Source organism: Heloderma suspectum, chromosome 6, assembly GCF_057233095.1.
Source record: "Heloderma suspectum isolate Gila_16-S chromosome 6, 16-S_ref, whole genome shotgun sequence".
Lineage (NCBI taxonomy): Eukaryota > Metazoa > Chordata > Lepidosauria > Squamata > Helodermatidae > Heloderma > Heloderma suspectum.
In genome coordinates, this window is record NC_139463.1 from 85,942,880 (window position 1) to 85,963,532 (window position 20,653).

The window sequence follows — 20,653 nt, forward strand, 5'->3', positions numbered from 1 at the left end:
TGAGGCACCCCACTGTTTACATCCTACCATTGTGAAAAATGTCCATTTATTTCTAATATTTGTTTTCTGCTCCTTAACCAGTTACTGACCTATAAGTGGGTGTTTCCTTTTATCCCAAGATACCTCTGGTTGCTCAGGGCCCCAAATACACCAAAGATATGAAATACATAGCCCCCAAATTCTTAATTTGACTAGAGTCATATGCTATTTTTTTAATTTAAAAAAAGGCTACCCAGTTAAATCACTCCACACAGTCATGTCCTCCAAAGTTTTAGATGTGTGGCCATAAATTATAAACATAAACCATGGACAGGCAGGCAACTAGGAGATGTGTCAAAACATAATTAAGAAGCATCCTATATAATCACAACTGAGCTTCAGCCTTCAGCAACCTACATGTGCTTATATGATAGGATATCAGTATGTGTATCTCAGTGTCAGGAATGATGACAGGACCCAAATAAAGTAATTCATTTTTTCCTGGCTCCTTAGGCTTGGTGACCACTAAGGACTTACAGAAGATTCCACCCGTCACTAATTAAGTTGCTGAAAAACATATTTTCTTTCACGATGACACAAAAATATACATACTTTGGGAAAGTAATTGTGCACTTTGTAATTACCTCAAATGACTGTGGTGAATAATTTGTCTTTCCCAAGCCAACATGGATCGCAGAGGCCACCCTGATCACATAAACGAGTTTGCAAATGTATATAGATTACCCTTGTGACGTTCAGAACTGGGGTTAGGGACTATGGACATGCAGCACTCCATCAATCCTTCTTTGGTATTTCCCATTTAGAGTTTACAGGCCATTTATCAATCTGTCATGAAAGTAAGGAAACGTGGCAAGTAGAGTCATGCAACCAGGCTGCAGGAAGGGTGACAATGAGTTTGATGGAAATCATGGATTCTGTGTTGGAGATTTGTGGTTTAGGAGTTCCCTCATGATGCCTGTTTTCTTTACATTGCTGCTGGTTTTACTGTGTCTGCTGCCTCATGCTGAGTCCATGGCCCACCATCATCTGTGCAGCATGAATGACCCCCTTCCTACCGTGCATGAATACTATCAGCCGGGAGACCTCGTCATTGGTGGGATGGTCTCTCAGCTGTTCTCCGTCACTGACCTTATAGCTTTCATGGAACGCCCTAAAACCAAGCCACTTGATGAGCCCATGTAAGGAAATATTTTCCATCATATGCACAAAGCCATGTTACAAGTAATGAAATATCATTTGAGATAGTTCTATCGATTTGTAAGAATACCACACTCAGAAAGCAATTTATCTGCTTTTTGACATAAATTTAAAAAAAAGAATTATCCAAATGCATTTATATTGTCAGGGTGGAAACTGAGCCCATAGAGCCCCAAAGCAGTTCTGATTCTGAGGAAGAGCAACAACCTTTGGGAGAGGAGCCCGCTTGTCTTTCAGAGGTGCAGCTGCAGGGAGAGATTCCTCCTGCCTGCGTTCCTGAGAGAGCTGGCGACCCTGGCAGTGAAAGAGCGGGGGATGGAGTGTTGGTGGACGCTCGGCGCCAACGCAGGGAGAGGCGCCAATAGAGGGCACCGAGAGGAGGCGCTGTGCCTGCTTGGCGCTACGACAACGGTCACGTCCCGAGGACCCACGGGTAAGAGGGAGGACCTCTTCATAGCCCATAAGTTCAGAGTTTTCCCGCTCTACTCCTTCAAATGGGGACCAACTGCCTTAGCCAGAGCTTAGGCTACTCTGCTAGCTACCCCAGTGCAGTTCCTTGCTCAGTCGCTGAAAATTAGCATCTGAAAGAGTCATTAAGTTGTAAAGGAATAAAGCCTTGGAAAGAATCCCTTTCGTCTGTGTCTTGAGTTGGCTATTGGAAGGGACTTTAAGAGGCAGCTAGCGTGCTCCTGACATATATATTTATTACCTTTCTGTAATACATAAAGGCCCAATAACCAAAGCTGTCTGGCCAACTGAGAAAAATAAAGATGCCAAAATACTACATTTAGCAGTGGAGGAGGCAACCCAGTGGTTGCCTACAGGGCGAGCAGCACAGGCGAGGAGCAGCGACCTGTGAGGGTGTGCTAGGCCCGGGTGAAAAAAAGCAGCAGCAAGGTCAAGGACAGGCCTGGAGGAACAGCAGTAGCAGCGCCACAGCCCCAACCGCTCCAAGCGGAAATGCAAAGGCAACTTTTGGGAGAGGGGGGCGGAGCCAGCCCTCATCTGCCACTCCTCGCAGTGTGCCGCCTGAGGTGGGCACGTCACTCTCCGGTGTGTTATAGTGTGTGCACTGGGTGGCTGGGCAGGAGGGACATGCGGAGCTCAGGCAGTGATCCTTGGCACTGGAACTGGAGCATAACAAGCGTGTCACCATCTGTGAACTGTTCAAGATTGTACTTCAGCAGCCCTGACAAATGCAGGAGCATAACATTGCTACCTTTGAAACTTGGAGTGAATCGTTTATTAGCAGTGTACTTCACTACAGAACTATGAGGTTTGGGCTGAAAACCACTCTGGTCAGAGGTCGTAGTTCATCACCTCATGCATCCTTCTCTTTCGGATCCACTCAGTTACTACCCTTTCTATATTAGTTTTTGAATGACACTGTGCCTGATATTCTCTAGTTTTCTCAACCACAGGCACGCCCTACTATACCATATCAGTCACAGGCACCACGCCATATCCTCATATTTATATGGTTGAACTTCAATTAGGTGGATTTGTTTAAAGTGACATGATATCCCAGTACATTGTTTCAATTTCTGAAACATTATGTCTCTCCTGTCTCTGTATAATGTTGATGTAATGTACACCTTGATCCTAAAATGATGTTCACAGCTGACCTGAGGCAGGTACTTGCCCTGAAGCAGACACTCAAGAGAGCCATAAAGAGTAGATTCAGCTTCTAAATTGTGTAACTGTCATTTCAGTTCAGTGCCAAAGAACTACCAGCATGTCCTGGCTTTGGTATTTGCTGTAAAGGAGATCAATGACACACCCAAGATATTACCCAATGTCACCTTGGGATTCCATATCTATGATAGCTACTTTGATGCAAGGCTGACTTATCAGAACACACTGATTCTTCTGTCCACCCGGCACAGGCCTGCTCCCAACTACAACTGTGGCATTCAGAAGAATCTGGTAGCAGTCATTGGGGGACTTGACTCTGAAACCTCCTTCCACATAGCCAACATCATAGGCACCTACAAGATTCCACAGGTAAGACTTGGTCATAAGTTAGAGCTCACAGTTTGACAAATTATTCACCCCTTCCCTGAATTGCAACTGCTTGGGAGGGGGAAGGGAAATTGTACATCATTTTGATGGTGTGGCTGACACAATAGTAATTTATATATGTATTTTAAAGTGTTGCTGCTTCTGTTGTTGTTGCTGTTGTTGTTGACTTAAAGCAGAGAGGTCTCACTTATTTAAAAAAGATACCAAGCATGGAAACAGCATGGTGTTATAGCGTGAGAATCTCTCCTTGAAGTCATGTCAGTTATGAACCATATATCTGAATTAAGTCTTTTTATGGATATGTAGACAAAGAAGACTACCATACTGAAAAGCAGCCTAATCCTCTACCCAACAGCATCTCCGTAAAAGTATGATTCCCGTTGTGCTGCTGAACACAGTAAGATGGAGCACTTATTGAGAAGCAATTCATCAACAGTATCTGGGAAAACTCATTAAAATTTAGCAAGCAGTTGACCGCACAGCTCAAACCTACACAGTCTATGCCTCCAAAGTAAATGTTATTTTGTTTTTGCTTAGGTCACATATTGCTTCCTCCTTCCAGTAATGAATGATAAAACCAAGTTCCCTTCCATTTACCGGATGGTCCCCAAAGAAGAGTATCAGTACACTGGAATTGTCCAGCTACTACTGCATTTCCAATGGACATGGGTTGGGATCATTGCAATGGATGATGACAAAGGGATACATTTCATGCAAACATTGACACCAATGCTTTCCCAGAGTGGCATCTGTGCAGCTTTCACTGAAAGAATACAACACATGGCTTCTGTCTATGATCTTTTACACCTAATGGAATACGTAGAGAACATGGCATCTCTTCTAAACCGGACCAATGTCATTATCATAAACGCACATACCCAGACTATGTTTGCTTTAACTGGATTAATACTTCTGGGAGTAACAGCAGATGTAGATGTGACAGGTATAAGCAAGGTGTGGATTATGACCACTGAATGGGCTTTCACATCAAACACATTTCAACAGGGGTCAGATTCTCAGGTCTTCCATGGCTCCTTGTCCTTCACAATTCACTCCAGTGAGATATTGGAGTTCCAACATTTCCTTCAGACCCTAAACCCTCGCTGTCCAAAAGGAGATGGTTTTATTGGAGTCTTCTGGGAGCAGGCATTCAAATGTTCCTCTCCAGATTCTAATCTGGGTGAGGAGAACAGAGAAAGCTGCAATGGAGAGGAGAAGTTGGAGCACCTTCCTGGGCCATTTTTTGAAATGACCATGACTGGACAAAGCTACAGCATCTACAATGCTGTCCATGCTGTGGCACATGCCATACATGCCATGTGCTCATCCAGGCCCAAACAAAGAGAAATGTGTGACCTTCCAAATTTGCATCACTGGCAGTGGCAGGTAATATCTCTCACCAATGCAACCAACTGTATTAATATGAGACAGCTAATGTGTTCAAGAGCATTGCTTAGAGAAAGCACTTATGTCTACAGATATCCTTTCTTTGAAACGTCCTCCTGCCTCCCTGTCCCTTTTCTTGTATTAGAGTCATCCACCCTATAAGTTGTTTCCCACGATTGTTGCCAAACTCCTTCCTCATAAATGGGCTCCTTTCCTTCCATTTCTCTGCATGAGCCAATCCTCCTCCTATTCATGCAAACACAAAGTGACTTTATCCCCTATTACTAATACGTAGGGAAGCCCTAACATGGCTTCCCAGCCCTGTCCTGATTTCCCCTTTATTCGAGCACTGAGCATGGGCATCTACAAAGGAACCTCTGTGCTTCAGCGGGTGGTCACACACAAGGGGTCCTCCCAGCAGAAAAACCCATGGAACTGGGCATCCTGATCACATGGGGCTATGTAATCGAAGGTACTGAATAAGCAGCACCAGTAGGAGAATACAGGTAGCGTGTGAGTCCTTTTTTCACAAGTAAGGTCCTTATGAACCTCATCTACCTCACTGAATATGCATTCACACCTCGTATTCCCCTTTTGTAATTAGTGTGGCTCTAGCAGGTACCATACTCCACTTTTTTGTTTGCCAGCAGGAACTGCCATTCTCAACACGTATGTGTTTTTGTGTACCTCTTGCTGTTTGGTCATGCAAGCGTGAGGTCACATCTGTTATTTAAAATGTGAAAGAACTCAGATTTTCGTGCCGTGAGGTGTGCCTTTTGTGGGGGATGGGTGCCTGCTATAGCTTGTAGAGCGCAGTGGTGTAGTGGCAAATTCTGAAGATCAGGGACTCATCATGACAGTCCCCACAGCCACACCCCCAAGGAGAGGTCAGAGACCCAGGCAGCTGTGTTTCTCTATAATTGAACCACTTCTAGGAGTTTTCAACTCCACCAGGATGAGGTCACTGGGAGCAGCCATTTATAATTCCAGCTACCGAAGGCCCTTAAGCCACCACTTCAACTCTTAAGCTAAATTGAAGCCAAGAGAGATATTAATATCTTATTTTAATATTATACCAAATGGCAGAACTGTCTATTTTCAGTTTACTAGCTCTAGAATACCTGATTTTAAAGCTGGGTAGGCAACCTTATCTGGCCATGGAAACATTTGGCAACTTGATGAACTGTCCAGGACACCACTACAAAATGGCTTCTACAAGAGGCATGACAAAGGACAAGTAGTCTGCCCCAAAGGCTGAATAAAAGGCAGGGGTGTGGTCTGAGCCCCAGCATGCTTAACAACATACTAAATAGCAGCTAGGGATGTCAGAGAAATCTGCAATGGAACCAAATGAGTTTGGATTTTCATGAATCCCACCCATGGATTCTGAAGTGGACTGGCTTTTCCCTGCCAGGTGGATTCCACAGACTTGCAGGCTTGTTTTTCTTACATTCCCAAGTTTTGTGCAAATTTTGTCATTGAAAAATACACAAAATAATTTAAAAAAAAACAGCCAGAAATGCACATTTCCCCCATAAGCTAAAGTGTGAAAATGCACATTTGGGGGGAATTGCATGTGCAAATTTGTGCAGATGTGGATTTGTGCACTTACAAATTTGGGCAAATTTGGAAAGAAAAAAATCCAATTCCATCGATGGGTGGGCAATGGAACGAAAGGCGCCTTACAATCCACAAAACACAGACGGAACGGATTTTACAGAATTCGTGCATCCCTAACAATAGCACCAACAGAAACTTCTTTCACAGCAATCCCAGCTGCCGGTAAGATAATGTCTTCCTTTTCTTACATGCAGTTAATTTTTCCTTAAAAGAGGAAGGGGGTACGGCACTTTGATGGCCCCGAAGCAAGCTATGCAGGGGTGCATGGGAGCCCACAGGCACCAGTTTGCCTCCCCCTGCTTTGAACTACTACTGCCCTCAAGAGAGAAAGCCAATTCCATACATTCTTTCAACATACACACACCACACTAGTTGTCCCTTTTCATAGTGTCATGCAGTCTGCTTTTACTTCATTTGCTTGTAGCTTCACCCTTTTCTGAGGAGCACCTCATTTAACAACAGTGCTGGAGACAAGGTGTTTTTTAACAGCAATGGTGAATTAGAAGCTGGATTTGACATTATCAACTGGGTCACTTTCCCAAACCAATCCATCCTTAGAAGAACAGCTGGACGCATGGATCCCCAGGCCTCTCCAGGCAAAGAAGTGACCCTTAACAAGAAGATCATCAGATGGCACAGAAAATTTAACCAGGTGGGATCTGGCAGTCTGCAGGTTCTAACCAAGCTGAAGAGGAAAGTGGTCCAATACTATCCCATGAACATCCTTCCCTCCCTTCTAATTGAAAGCTTTTGGAAACCACAGACCTGGGTGTAGGAATTTGGAAACAGGCCTGGGCATCTGAATTGTCAAAAAATATTTGGTCAATTGACTAGTGGTTGATATTGTGAAAGGATGGCTAAGTATTTTTTTTAACATAATTCATTTTATAAGAACAACAGAAAAGATAATCATCAGCAGGTTTGATATTTGGTACAATTACAGAGGGTTGTTATTGTGAAACAGTACCATTAACATTGTAAAAGGTTAGGATTAGGGTTATCATGTTGTGAGATTTTTATTCCACCTTCTCTGCAAGATGCTGAGGGTAGCATACAGACATGCAACCAAGACCCCTTTTATCTTCACAACAATGCTGGTACACGGAGAGTGTATAACTGCCCCAAGGTCACTAAATGGGCTTCATGTCTGAGTACGGATTTCAACCTGGGAGCCAATCTACATGGAAACGGGTTTTGGGGTGGTTCCGTTTAAATGCAGATTTTCATGAAATCCGGTTAGCTCCTCCCGAGGCAAACAGTAGCCAGTAATGAAGTGCACACATTAAAAAAAAAAAAATCAGTTTGTATCAGGCAGATGAGTAGAACCAAATGTCATCAAATGGTAGGTGTGGAGAAGGGAAGAGGCTTGCTCTCCACCCTTCCCCGCCCCCCCCCCCCGGACTCAGTGAAGCTTTTAAAATCAGTACGGCTCTGCATACCTTTGAATTTCCATACATAACAGCCTAGTTATGCTCCCCTCCCTACTCCTGCGCTCAGTGGTCTTGCCTGGAGATGCCTCCAATTACACCAGGTTGCTAGTGGGAGAAGCCTGGCTATGGTGCTAGCTGCCGCCTGCTTCAGGGATAGGGGACAAGATGCCCTCATACACACCCTCACTAAGGTAATGAATGACACAAAAACATAATTTTACAGGATGCAATGCTGTCACCTACGCAGTGACTTCTGTATTTGACAAAAATTTGACATCTCTCAACTGACAGGTGGTTGATAGACAATATCTGACTGGTCATTTCAATAGCATGTCAATTCCTTTACACCTACCATATTTCAACCACTTTTCCTCTCGGCTAGGGCATTTAAATGGTCATGTTTTAATTTCTAGAATAATTTCCTATCCTGTCCTTTAGGACTCATATTGAAATGGGGGAGGACGATTGCAATGGCAGTCTGGTAAATATCGATGTTTGCAGAATGCAAACGGTCTCTCTAAAGGAAACTGGAAGGGGAGGGAGAATATGGTGCCACATGATAAACTCATGCAAGCAAGCAAGCAAACAAGCAAGCAAAAGTTTAGTGTAATTAGCAGCCAGCCATTATACAACGTCACACAGATGTATCACATCCATCCCCTTGGCCTTTTCACGCGAGTGCAGGACCAGTACAAGAAATTTAGCAGTTCTGAAAGTTACATATTTGTTAAAATCATTTAATAAAAAACTAGGGGTGGGCGGATCACTTACCTGGTTCCATTCCAGGGCATCCTCTGGGGGGGGAGGCAATCCATTAATCCCCCCTGGAATCCTCCCCAGCCGGCTCCGCTCCGCAGCGACTCCACAGAGCCGCCAGCCGGGCCCATCCACAGCCTCACTTCTGACTGCTGCCGGGCTGCAGTCGCAAACTGCGTACGGCATAGCAGATGCCATTTGCATCCCTGCGTTAGCTGTGATAGGCTACATATATATTTACATAGCCTATCACGGCTAAAGTAGGGGGGAAATGGCGGCCGCAGACCGGGCAGCCATTCGCGGCCGCAGACCGGGGCAGCAGATGGACCAGACTGGCCAATGCCAGGTAGGATCCGTCCCGAGAAAATTTCACAGGGTGGTGGGTGGGAGTGCTCTGTTCCGCCACGGACATCCGGACGCAGCCGGTCTCCAGATGCGAATGGCATCCGGCCTCACGAAGGCCATTTGCGTCCCTTCCCCTTCCGTGATAGGCTACATAAAGCTTTACATAGCCTATCAAGGGAAGGGATGCAAATGGTGTAGTGCATGCCATTTGCGTCCCTTCCCCTTCCGTGATAGGCTACATAAAGCTTTATGTAGCATATCACAAAAGGGAAAGGGACGCAAATGGCGTCCGCTAGGCCGGACGCCATTCGCGTCCAAAGACCGGCTGCAGATGAACCCAGCCGGAGCTGGAGCCAGCGGTACCAGCCTGCCAGGTAGGATTTGGCCAGGTCAGACTTCACTGGATGGCGAGGTGGGGTGGTCTGTTCCACCATGGACTCCGTGGCGGAATTCTCCGCCATCCCTAACTGCATCTCTTTAAGGCGTTGCAGTAGTAATGACTTTGCTCTATCATAACTCAGTGTCAGTAAGAAGGGTATGGAAAATGCCATGTTTGCAATAATGAAGAGAATCTTTTATCTCCGAGAATTGGAGCCCATTTCCTCAACGGCAGTCAATACAAAGTCAGACGTCTGCTTAAATAACACGTTTAGTCAAAAGAACAAGGCTAATTTAAAGGCTTCTGCTTTTATTGACATCAGTCCTAATTCAGCATGGATTATTACCAATTTAGTAGAAACTAGGACAGAAAGGAGTCTGTGCAAAACTTTATTTTGGGCTTTTTCAATTGGATCTAATTTAACCACTGCTCACAATGGGGCCCCATATAGTATTTGTGGCAGGACTCTTAACCCGATAAAGTTCTAGCACCAAATTCACAAGTTTACCTCTGTTAGTCCGATGGAAGCATAACAACCCACTAAGAATCTTATCAGCCAGCACAGCACTGGTTTGTATCTGGAGGGACCAAGACCCTGATTGCTGGAATATGACCCCAAGATACTTAAAAGAGGGGACTTACTCTAAACTGTTCCCACCCATTTTCCAATTGTAAACATGCCTTGATTTACCAAACACCAGTATCTCAGTTTTACTGTAATTAATAGAAAGCTGTTCATTTCTACAATAGTGACTAAACTGCCTTAGCAGTCTTCACAATCCTACCTGACCATGAGATATATGGATGGTATCGTCTGCGTTAAGAAGGATAGAAATCTTGTTGTGACCAACTTTAACTGGAAAATAACAATCCCCTTTTAAAAACCCTACAACATCGTTTTAAAAAGGGTTAAAAGGAAGTGGAGCCAGTAAGCATCCTTGTCTAACTCCTATTGTAACAGACACCATATTAGATAGATGACCCTCTTGGCCTACTCTAATTTTAAGAGAGGTCTCTGAGTATTAGCGATGTTGAAGAATTCCGCCACGGACTCCAATGATGCCATGGTGGAACGGACTACTATGTAGCCTATCACGGCTAAAGCAGGGATGCAAATGGCAGCCACTACGCCATGATAGGCTACGTAAGTATCTATGTAGCCTATCACGGCAAAAGTCAGGGACGCAAATGGCGTAGCAGCCACCATTTGCGTCCCCGCTTTAGCCGTGATAGGCTACATAAATATTTACATAGCCTATCACTGCTAAAGCAGGGACGCAAATGGCATAGGGGATGCCATTTGCATCCCTGCTTTAGCCGTGATAGGCTACATAAATATATACATAGCCTATCAAGGCCTAGCACAGGGACGCAAATCGGCAAATGGTATCCCCTACACAGGACACCATTTGTGTCCGCAGCAGCCCGGCAGCAGATGGAGGCCCTGTTGAGGATTGGCCTGGCCGGTGGCTTCATGGACTGGCCGCGGAGCGGAGCCGGCCGGGCAAGATTCCAGGGGGGAGGACCGGATTGCCTCCCCCCCCCGTCAAGAATTCCAGAGGGAGGACCGGATCGCCTCCCCCCCGCCGCAGAACCCAGCAGAACCAGGTAAATGGGGTTTCGTACACCCCTACTGAGTATAGACCCATAATACAATTTAGTCGACATGCATCAGTTCCCAAGGATTGTAACTTAATCCACAGACATTTCCATGAAATGGAATCAAAAGCAGCTTTTAAGTCAACGAAAGCTACCAAAATCTGTTTGGTGAAAGCCAACAAATATTTATCTATAATATGTTTAAGTAAGAGGCAATGATCAAGTGTTGATCACCCTGCATGGAATCCAGCCTGCTCTAGAGCAAGCAAAGCCTTTTCCTCAACCCAATCCTCCAGTTTCTCTAAGAGATGTCTGGCATAACTTTTCCCTGCCACATCAGAAAGACTAATGGGTCTATAATTTGCTGGGTTGTCCTTTGTTGTTGTTCAGTCGTTCAGTCGTGTCCGACTCTTCGTGACCCCATGGACCATAGCACGCCAGGCCTTCCTGTCCTGCGCAATCTACCAGAGCGTGCTCAAGTTCATATTCATTGCATCGGTGATGCTATCTAGCCATCTCATCCTCTGCTGTCCCCTTCTCCTTTTGCCTTCAGTCTTTCTTTAGGACCCTTTTTATAGATGGGAACCATCACAACTGAAAGCCACCTGGATTGATCACCAGATTGATCTGTAAGGGAGAACAGAGTTGCAAGTATAGGTGCCCAGCAATCTGGAAAAGAGAGAAATAATTCTGGGGGGAAGCCATTTCCAGCAGGAGCCTTCCCTTTCTGTAGACTTAACATCAATGCTTTGGCTTCATCTATCATAACACAATCCCAATGACGGCTGCAGTTAGAGTCAAAGCCAACTTTTGAATCCATTCCTTGAGTGGTCGGATCATTAAACACCTCCCTAAAATGACTTTTCCATTTGGACATGCAAATATAGCCATCAAAAACTGGGACCGACCTCACTTCCATCTTAGACACTAAGGACTAAAACTTCCTAGGAATTTTTCTGAAAAAGGGCCAGACCCATTTCTCTCCATTGTTCATTATGATAATATCTCTTCTTTGGTTTAATAAATTTTGTAATCTTGCTTGCAGGCACCATTGCAGGCAAGATTTCTTGCTTGCACGCACCATTAAAATAGTAACACCGTTGGACTACTACATACTAATTTGAGAAATGATTATTGACTGGACAATGGCAGTTCATGGGGTACAAAATGGAGTTCCATACCATGTTCTTTTTTAAGACTATTAGGCAATTATTTCAATGCAAGACATGTTAATCATATGGAGAAAAGACAAGAGCACAAAAATGGAGCACATACAGAATGCCCACTTTCTGTGGATAGGTCTTGCCACTTGCTGTTTGTAACGACCATTGCCGTCCAGGGTACAGCAAGCAAAAGAAAGAAGGGGAGCCATTCTGTTGCTACGATTGTGCACCATGCTCAGAAGGGAAGATTGCAGACTCGAAGGGTAAGAGATACAACATGCTACAGTCTGGAGTATATTAAGGCCATGTAAAATTTCTTCACATGGGTTCGCATCACCTCTTCTTGGGAAGCTTAAAAAATAATAGGGATGACTTGAAAAAGCAACTTATTTCACAAATAACACACCCACATGGGTAGATCTTCAAAGCTGTACACAGAGCAAAAGATGAATGCATATAATGGCCTGAAGATTGATGATGCCGTTGTGCTGCTGAATGGGAGATTACCTGGAATCATATGTAAGATACTCTGACCTCCTCGCAGAGTGTAAGGAATGTGGGAAGTAAACAGATTAAATTTTGCAAGAGGCGTAGGGGGAAAGGAGTGAACCTGGTATCCCACTTTGAAAGGCTGCCAATATTAATGATAATGGGGTGTTTAAGGGTGAACAACATTATACTAAAAGAAAGTCATGGAGTATGAAAAGTTCTACCCTGTCCCACAGGCTCTGGGGCATTAGTGTTTTATCCAAGGGAGGCCCTCCTCCACTCCCCACCCCCCACCCCTGGCAGCTTCCATTTAACATGATCCTTTTGTTCATTCACTCTTCCAAATTAAGTACTACTTACCAGATCCTAACACTTTCTTCCCCTGGTCCTCATCCCAGGATTTGCCATGATCCAGGAAAGAAAGCCATTTAGGGAGTTTAGCGTGTGCAGCAAAGGTGGTTACACAGGCACATCTGAATTCCATTTGCATCCACATTGCAGTGCTCATCTGGGTCCCACTGAACTGCCTGATGTGCCTTTGAAAGCAGATGGGAGCGTGCATCCCCACAGCTGCGGGGTTTTGCATGCGACTAGTTGGATTTCACTGGGAGTTTGGTCTTCCATTCCCATCGTACTTCTCCAGGAAATCTTACAGTAGATAAAAAGATAATATTCCACTATCAGCCTCTAGATGATTCGAATCCTTTGGGCTTCCAATCTTCTCCACTGCTTACAGAGCTGAACATTTTTTGATGATGATGTCTTCAGCCAGCGAGCAGTAACTATCACAGTAACTGCAGGAATCTCTTCTAAAAGCATGGCATATAGACAACAACACCTTGGCTCTACAGTAAGATGTGGTCATGGACACATAGCCTAGGACTCCGAGCTTTTACTTCTGAAAAGTGTACACCTCGTACATGCACTGAGCACATGTGCAGATAACTGCTACTGTCAGTGTTAGTAGTGGGTTTATGAAACTAAGACCAGTCTCCCACTGTGTCTTCTGTCCTGCCTCTCTCTGGCTTCTCGCCTCTGCTGAGAGCCGTGGGATAGGAGCCCTTGCGCTTTCGCCCTTGGACTCGTGCCTTTGCCCAGGCCCAAGATTTATATATCACCTGGATGGGAGGGAGATGAAACAGCCTGAATCAGGAGCCCCAGGTGAAATAAGGGGGCCAAAGACACCCTCCAGCTACCTCCACCCTTACATGTTTGTGATATCTCTGAATGACTGCAGTAGCACCTGCTCTATTTTTCAGACATGGATGACTGTTTCAAATGCCCAGAAGATCAATATCCAAACAAGGACCACAATCACTGCCTTCCTAAGATGCCAAACTTCCTGTCTTATCAAGAACCTTTGGGAATCGCTTTCGTTTTCCTGGCTCTCTTTTTCTCTCTGATCACAGCTTTGGTGATAGGAATCTTCATTAAACACAGGAACACCCCGATCATCAGAGCCAACAACCGGAACCTCACCTATTCTCTGCTCATCTCTCTTTTCCTCTGCTTCCTCTGCTCTCTGCTTTTCATTGGTCAACCACACACTGTGACTTGCTGTCTACGACAAACGTCTTTTGGCATCACCTTCTCAATGGCTATTTCTTCCATGCTGGCAAAAACCATCATGGTAGTTCTGGCTTTCATGGCCACCAAACCGGGGAGCAGGATGAGGAAATGGGTGGGGAAGAGACTGGCAAATGCTGTTGTTCTTTCCGGGTCCTTTATTCAAGTCGGGATTTGTGGTGTGTGGCTCTGTATTGCTCCTCCATTCCCAGATGTGGACACTCATTCTCTGCCTGAGGAAACCGTGGTAGAATGCAATGAAGGGTCGCCCATCATGTTTTACTGTGTTCTTGGGTACATGGGATTCATGGCTCTTACGAGTTTCGTTGTGGCTTTCTTTGCTAGGCGCTTGCCCAGCACTTTCAATGAAGCCAAGTTCATCACTTTCAGCTTATTGCTGTTTTGCAGTGTGTGGGTCTCATTTGTCCCAACTTACCTAGGCACAAAGGGGAAATACATGGTGGCTGTGGAGGTTTTCTCCATCCTGGCTTCTAGTGCTGGACTACTAATGTGTATCTTTTGTCCCAAATGTTACATAATTGTAATAAGGCCTGAACAAAACCTTAAGGAGCAGCTAATAAAAAGAAAACTTGCCTGCTTCTTCCCAGACTAGATCTGGCTGTAGTTGAGCAAGAGTAGCGGCCTCCCCAACTGTGAAAACAGGCAGAGACAACCTGCCAACACCCTGACATCCCATACCTTAACTAGGCCCTACATCAGGTTCTTCCGCTGAGACCATGGCATCAGGGGAAGGCATGACAGGCAGCCACCAATTAGCAGCCACATTTTCCCCAGAATGCGAAGCAGGGAGAGAGGGGGACATCAGCCACCAGCACGGGCCAGAAGCCCCTTGCATGAGGAGCACCTCTGAACCCACCTGGGGTGCAGCATGGACACAGAGAGGGCCCATATGGGTCTTCCCTCCAGCATGACAACCCACAAATGGAAAAGCTCGTGTTAGCTGAATGTCAATAGAGAGCAAGGCGGTGCCTGTGTGACATACAAAACCCCGACCAAGGGTCAGGAGGGTGGATCAGTCAAAGAGGGAGAAATAAGGGCAGGAAAGCAGGTGTAGGGTTGTTGGGGCGTTGAAAGGATGGGAGTGATATGCACTCCTTTAATTTTGTGATTTTCCCAGTTGATCAGACTGTGAGAATTAGGGATGGCGGAGAATTTCTCCCCGAAACTTCGGGGGGCCGAGCGCCAACGTGTTCGGCCCCCCGAACAAGTTTCGGGGAGAAATCCTCCGCACCCCCCCCGCCCCCCGCACCCCCCCCGGGACGGGACTTACCTTCCCTGAATGTCCCTCCCGGCGGCGGGTCCAGCTGGCGGTTCGTCCGGTGTTCGACCGGCTGCCGCCCCCGCCATTGCAATGAAAGAAAAAAAAAACACGTCCCCTGATTCTGGATCTGGAAAGTCAGCCGTGATAGGCTACGTGAATCGTCACGTAGCCTATCACGGCAAGATTTGCAAAGTCAGCCGTGATAGGCTACGTGAATCGTCATGTAGCCTATCACGGGTGACTTTAAAAAAAAAAGCGCGTACGCGAATGGCGGCCCCCATAGGGAGCCGCCATTCCCCTTCCTTATTTGGTCGCTGTAGTCTATGTCAATGTTTACGTAGACTACGGCGACTAAATAAGGAACGCGAATGGCGGCTCCCTATGGGGGCCGCCATTCGCGTACGCGCTTTTTTTTTTTTTTTTTTAAGTTACCCGTGATAGGCTACATGACGATTCACGTAGCCTATCACGGCTGACTTTCCAGATCTAGCCGTGATAGGCTACGTGAATCGTCACGTAGCCTATCAGGGGACGTTGTTTTTTTTTTTTTTTACTTTCGTGTTCGCGGCCGGGCGAGGCGGGAAGCCTCCTCCCCGGCCTGAATTTCGGCCGGGCGAGGCGGGAAGCCTCCCCCCCCGGCCTGAATTTCGGCCGGGCGAGGCAGGAAGCCTCCCCCCCCGGCCTGAACTCCCCCCCACCGCGAACAAGCTGCGAGAAAAGGTAAGTGACTTTCGTTCACCCCTAGTGAGAATCACACAGAACCTTATGGAGTATGGAGGTAAGATATATACTCAGAACATTTAAAAAGAAGTTAAGGGTTTAGTGAACGAAAGTCGTCAAGTAAACAAACACAAATCCCAAAATGAACAAAGAAAACACAACATACTCAAGGAGTTACACGCTCCCTGGTTACAAACTTATGCCACAAGACTGTCAGAGAGTTGCAGGCTCCCTGGTTACAAATTTAGTTATAAATACCTCAAGGAATTACATGCTCCTTAATCACAACCTAGCAAGTACCTCAAGGAACTCTACACTCCTTGGTCACAACTTACTTACCCAAACGTGGTGCCTTAAATAACTAAATATACAGTTAGTCCCTGTTTGCTACACAGCTTCCCTGCAGCCAAGCTCATGCCAGAACTTGCTGATGGTGTTACAGGCATAGAGTTTCAGCCAGGTTCAAGCCAGAACCTGCTGTCTGTATGTACACAGATAACTGCGCTCTATATATGCCCTGGATGGTAAAATCCTATTACCGCACGTGATGAAGCACTTGGCCAGAGCACTTAATACCTGTCCCATAGATTGAGGGTACTGTTGGTATGTCCATATGCAATGATCCAGATGCAACCACGCCCCTCCTGAACACTGGCTAACTCCGGGGTTTTATAGTCTTGTTCCTTCGTTGGGGCCTATGGCATTAAAGAGGGGTTCTTTGTTGATAATACATCATGTCCGAAATTCCAATATTGATGCTTGTCTACTGACAGACCGACACATTCTTCTGATTCCCAACACCTCTCAAGGTTGTTTCCATCGTCATAAAGCACTGTCCTTTGTTATTAAAACATCCGCTGACCCCCTTCTGAATTGGCCCATCTCCATCTTTTGTAACTGATACTCTAGCAATCTTCAGCACATGCCAAAGCACCCTCATTAGGCCTTCCTGTAATAAACCATTCATTCTCCATTCACACTCTCCCCCTTTCCTGACCTGAGCTACAATGTTTCATATGGATATCACACAGAATCGTTGACACTTTAAGCTTTTCACATTTCATGATGTTCTCCATTGACACTTAAACATTTTGGGGAATGGGGTACATTCAGGATATTTACATTTTAAGTTGCATTCAGGGTCAAGTTTTGCATACATCCATTTCATTCTTCACCACATTTGTTACATTTCAACATGAGATGAAGAGTTCATTGTGGCATCTGAAGTCTACAAGGTTATCTACTAGGAGCAGGGAGAGAAGTTATAGAGGGAAGCACCCTTTATTGACACACATCAAGTAAAGGTGGATTTAAGAAATGAGAGAGAAATTAATAAAAGTGATAAGGTATTAAAAGTAAGGTATAAATATAACTATTTAAGGGAAATACATGTAGATATATGGAAATATAGGGAAGACAACATGACAAAAGAGGAAAAACAAAATGACACTGTGTCAGGGGCATTAAGGTTTTCAGTCCCAGGCAGCCAGAAGTCAGAGGCCAAATCTGCCTGCAGAGATGGGAGCCAGCTCAGCAGCCCCTCAGAGGCCAGGTCTACCCCTGGAGAAGTGGCATCATCCCAACTGTCCCTCTTCCTCTCTCTCATAGGCCCAATCTACTACTGTGATGTAGCAATGGGGAAGGCCTGACCCCCTTCCAAGGGAGGCTGGCAGACTTGTTCCCCTGATCTCTACCCCCTCGTGGTGGGGGAATTTAAGGACTTCCAGCCCAGAGGCCAGGTCTACTTGTGGCAGGAAGGAGAGAGGTCAGAGCACCTCCTGAGAGGAACATCTGCAGAACACAGACAAAAGCTTGTGGCAATGGCTGATTAGCCACAGTTTGTCCTATATGTCAGGAATGGCACCTCCCACTCTCCTCCCACTACAAGCCTGTCGGAGCCCCCAGCTCTGTCTCCCAATCCTTAGTCCTCCACCATAAGAAGAGAGGAAGTGTATGAAATAAAGACTCATATCAGTATTATGTCTTTTGCCTCTTTCCTTCACTGTACACACTCTCTCTCTATGGCTCCTGTGACAGGCATTATGGAAAGGATGGTCAGACAGTGACCCAGGCATGGAATGGGAGGGACAATTTGAGCTTTTAGACGTGAGGTGCAGGCGCAGGCGCAAGTAAGATGTTGCGGGAGCCGAGCTTAGGTGCTCAGCCCGATTGGCTTGACGTCAACAGCTGCTCCCCAAGGCCACACAGGAGAGGAGGAGATCTTCCCCTCCCACTCCTTAAGTTCAGAGAGTTGTCGCGCTTTTTCCCAAATGGAGATCAACTGCTGTCCTAACTCTTAGATACCCCTAGTTAGCTGCTCCTTTGTATTTCCCCTGAGTCTCAGGCAATTCGCATCTGTAAGCTTCATTAGGTTGAATGGAATTAAAGGCTTGGAAAGCAGCCCTTTTGTTTGAGTGTTGATTCTGGCTATTGGAGGATTCAGTGGGCAACAGGGGCATTCCTGACAGTGTCCCGATCCAACTCAGGCAGAGTCAGGGGGGGGCCTGACACACCTCGGCCCCAAACCAGAAGCAGATTCTCCCCGACGTCCCCACGCAACCGCCCAGCTCTTTACCTGGGCTTCCTCCTCCTCTGCTGCCACTGCCACCTTCTCCATTGCACCGCCTTGGCCGCCATCACCTTCACCACTGCCTCCTGAGGCCTGGACACATGGCAACTCTTCTTGCAGGGAGTCACCATTTTTAAAAGGCAACTTCCTCCAGGCCTCAGGAGGAGGGGGCGTGGCAGAGGCACAGGCGCGGCAGAGGCGGCGGCAGCACAGCAGAGGCGGCAGTGATACAGCAACAGCAAGGAGAAGGTGACTCAGGTAAGGAGCTGGAGGCGCCGGGGGTAGGCTGGGCTGAAACATGCCAAGCCCCCAACCCACTCCGGGCCGCTTCGTGTCCCCTCTGCTTCACCTCGGAAGGGGCACAAAGTGGCCCGAAGCAGACCGCTTCGACTCGGGCTTCGGGCCCTTACGTGATGGTTGCAGGAGGGCTCTGTTTCCCCCTGGTTATGCTGGGAAGAAGGAGGGAGCAATGTTGCAGCATTCATTTTGAGGGTTATAGATTCCAGCTGTTCTCAGGAGTGTTTTCCATCCTGGTCAAAGTACACAGGCCACTTTTGCTGGTGGATCACAGAGAGAAACTGGGTGAACTGGGAGGGCATACTCTCTCCCAGCTGGGTCCTCTTGGGTACTCAGTGCAGCACCAACACTGACTCGGAGGGTGGTTGCCATGATCTATAGAAATTTGATCTCTCTTGCCAGGCTACCTATTAATTCAAGTTGTGTGGATCTTAGGATGGGTACCTGGGACAGTTTAGGGATTCTTCTGGTGTACTGTCCATCCCACTGCCCATCAGACTGCCTGCTTGAGCTGACAGAGGTGGTCTCGGATTTGGTGTTGAGGGCCCCTAGGATGATGTTTCTGGGGAATCTCAACTTCCATGCCAAAGCTGCTGTATCTGGAGTGGCTTAGGACTTCATGGCTTCCATGACAACCATGGGTCTGTCTCAACATGTCATTGGCCCAACACATGTAAAAAGGCACACGCTTGACCTGGTTTTCTCAACTGGGCAGGAGGATAGTGATCTGAAAGTGGGGGAATCAACATCTATGCCCTTGTCATGGTCACATCACTTCCTATTGGGGTTTAGACTCTCAGTGGCCTTTCCCCTCTGCAAGGGTGGAGGACCTATTAAAATGGTCCACCCCCAGAAACTAATGGATGTATTCCAAAGGGCCCTGGGGGATTTTCCTGCTGGTATGGCTGGTGCTCCTGTAGAAGCACAGATTGCTCTGTGGAATGCAAAGATGACTTGAGCGGTCTACACAATCGTGCCAAAGCACCCTTTCCCTCTGAGCATAGAACAGCCAGCTCTTTGGTCTACACCTGAGCTGAGGGCATTGAAGCAAGAGGGGAGACAGCTAGAACACAGGTGGAGGAAAACTTGTGCTGAGTCTGATCGAACACAGGTTAGAGCTCATCACTGAGCCTACTCTGTGGCAGTGAGGGTGGCAAAGAGTTATTTTCCACCAGCATTGCGTCTTCTCAGTGTCATCCAGCAGAGCTTTTCCAAGTGGTTTGTGCTACATTCTGGGCCAGGGAGAGAACCTTCATTAGCACACTGCGATGAGTTTGAATCACACTCGCTCAGATTTGTCATGAATAGGGAACCACGATTACTGCAGTTCCATTAGGAGACATGTCCAGAGCACCATCTGGTCCAGGGATGACCTTTGCTGGCAGAGAGACAGGGGGAGTGCAACCCTTTGATTCTCCAAGACCTCTCAGCAGCTTTCGATACCATCGACCATGGTATCCTTCTAGATAGGTTGTCTGGGTTGTGAGTTGAGGCACTGCATGGCAGTGGTTCAACATCTAATTGGATGGCCAAATCCAGAAGGTGGTGCTGGAGGATTGTTGCTCTGTTCCTTGGCAACTATGCCATGCAGTGTGGCAGATCAAGAAAATCTGTCATATTTGCATGATCTTACTCCTGCTGCTCGACCAGGAAATTCTATAGTCAAAAGCCTCCAAGAGAATTCTGGAATTAAAAATGAGATTCCAATACCTAATACCACCCCACATGATCTTCTCACCCAAGAGTAATTATAATGTCTCAGCTCTGAGGTTTGCCAGATGAGAGACAATCGTACCAGGCCGTTAGAAATAGATCATTAGTACCCTTTTACTG

The 20,653-nt window shown here is 46.5% G+C and overlaps 1 protein-coding gene across 1 annotated transcript; it reads left to right on the forward strand.

The window, feature by feature from the left end:
* The first annotated feature begins 1,035 nt into the window (after nt 1-1,035).
* Nucleotides 1,036-14,565, forward strand: LOC146341681 (vomeronasal type-2 receptor 26-like). Its single transcript, XM_084807608.1, has 6 exons — nt 1,036-1,178; nt 2,910-3,201; nt 3,757-4,605; nt 6,650-6,877; nt 12,034-12,160; nt 13,646-14,565. Exons 1-6 carry the CDS (start codon nt 1,036-1,038, stop codon nt 14,563-14,565), a joined length of 2,559 nt encoding a protein of 852 aa, XP_084663734.1.
* The last annotated feature ends 6,088 nt before the right edge of the window (nt 14,566-20,653 follow it).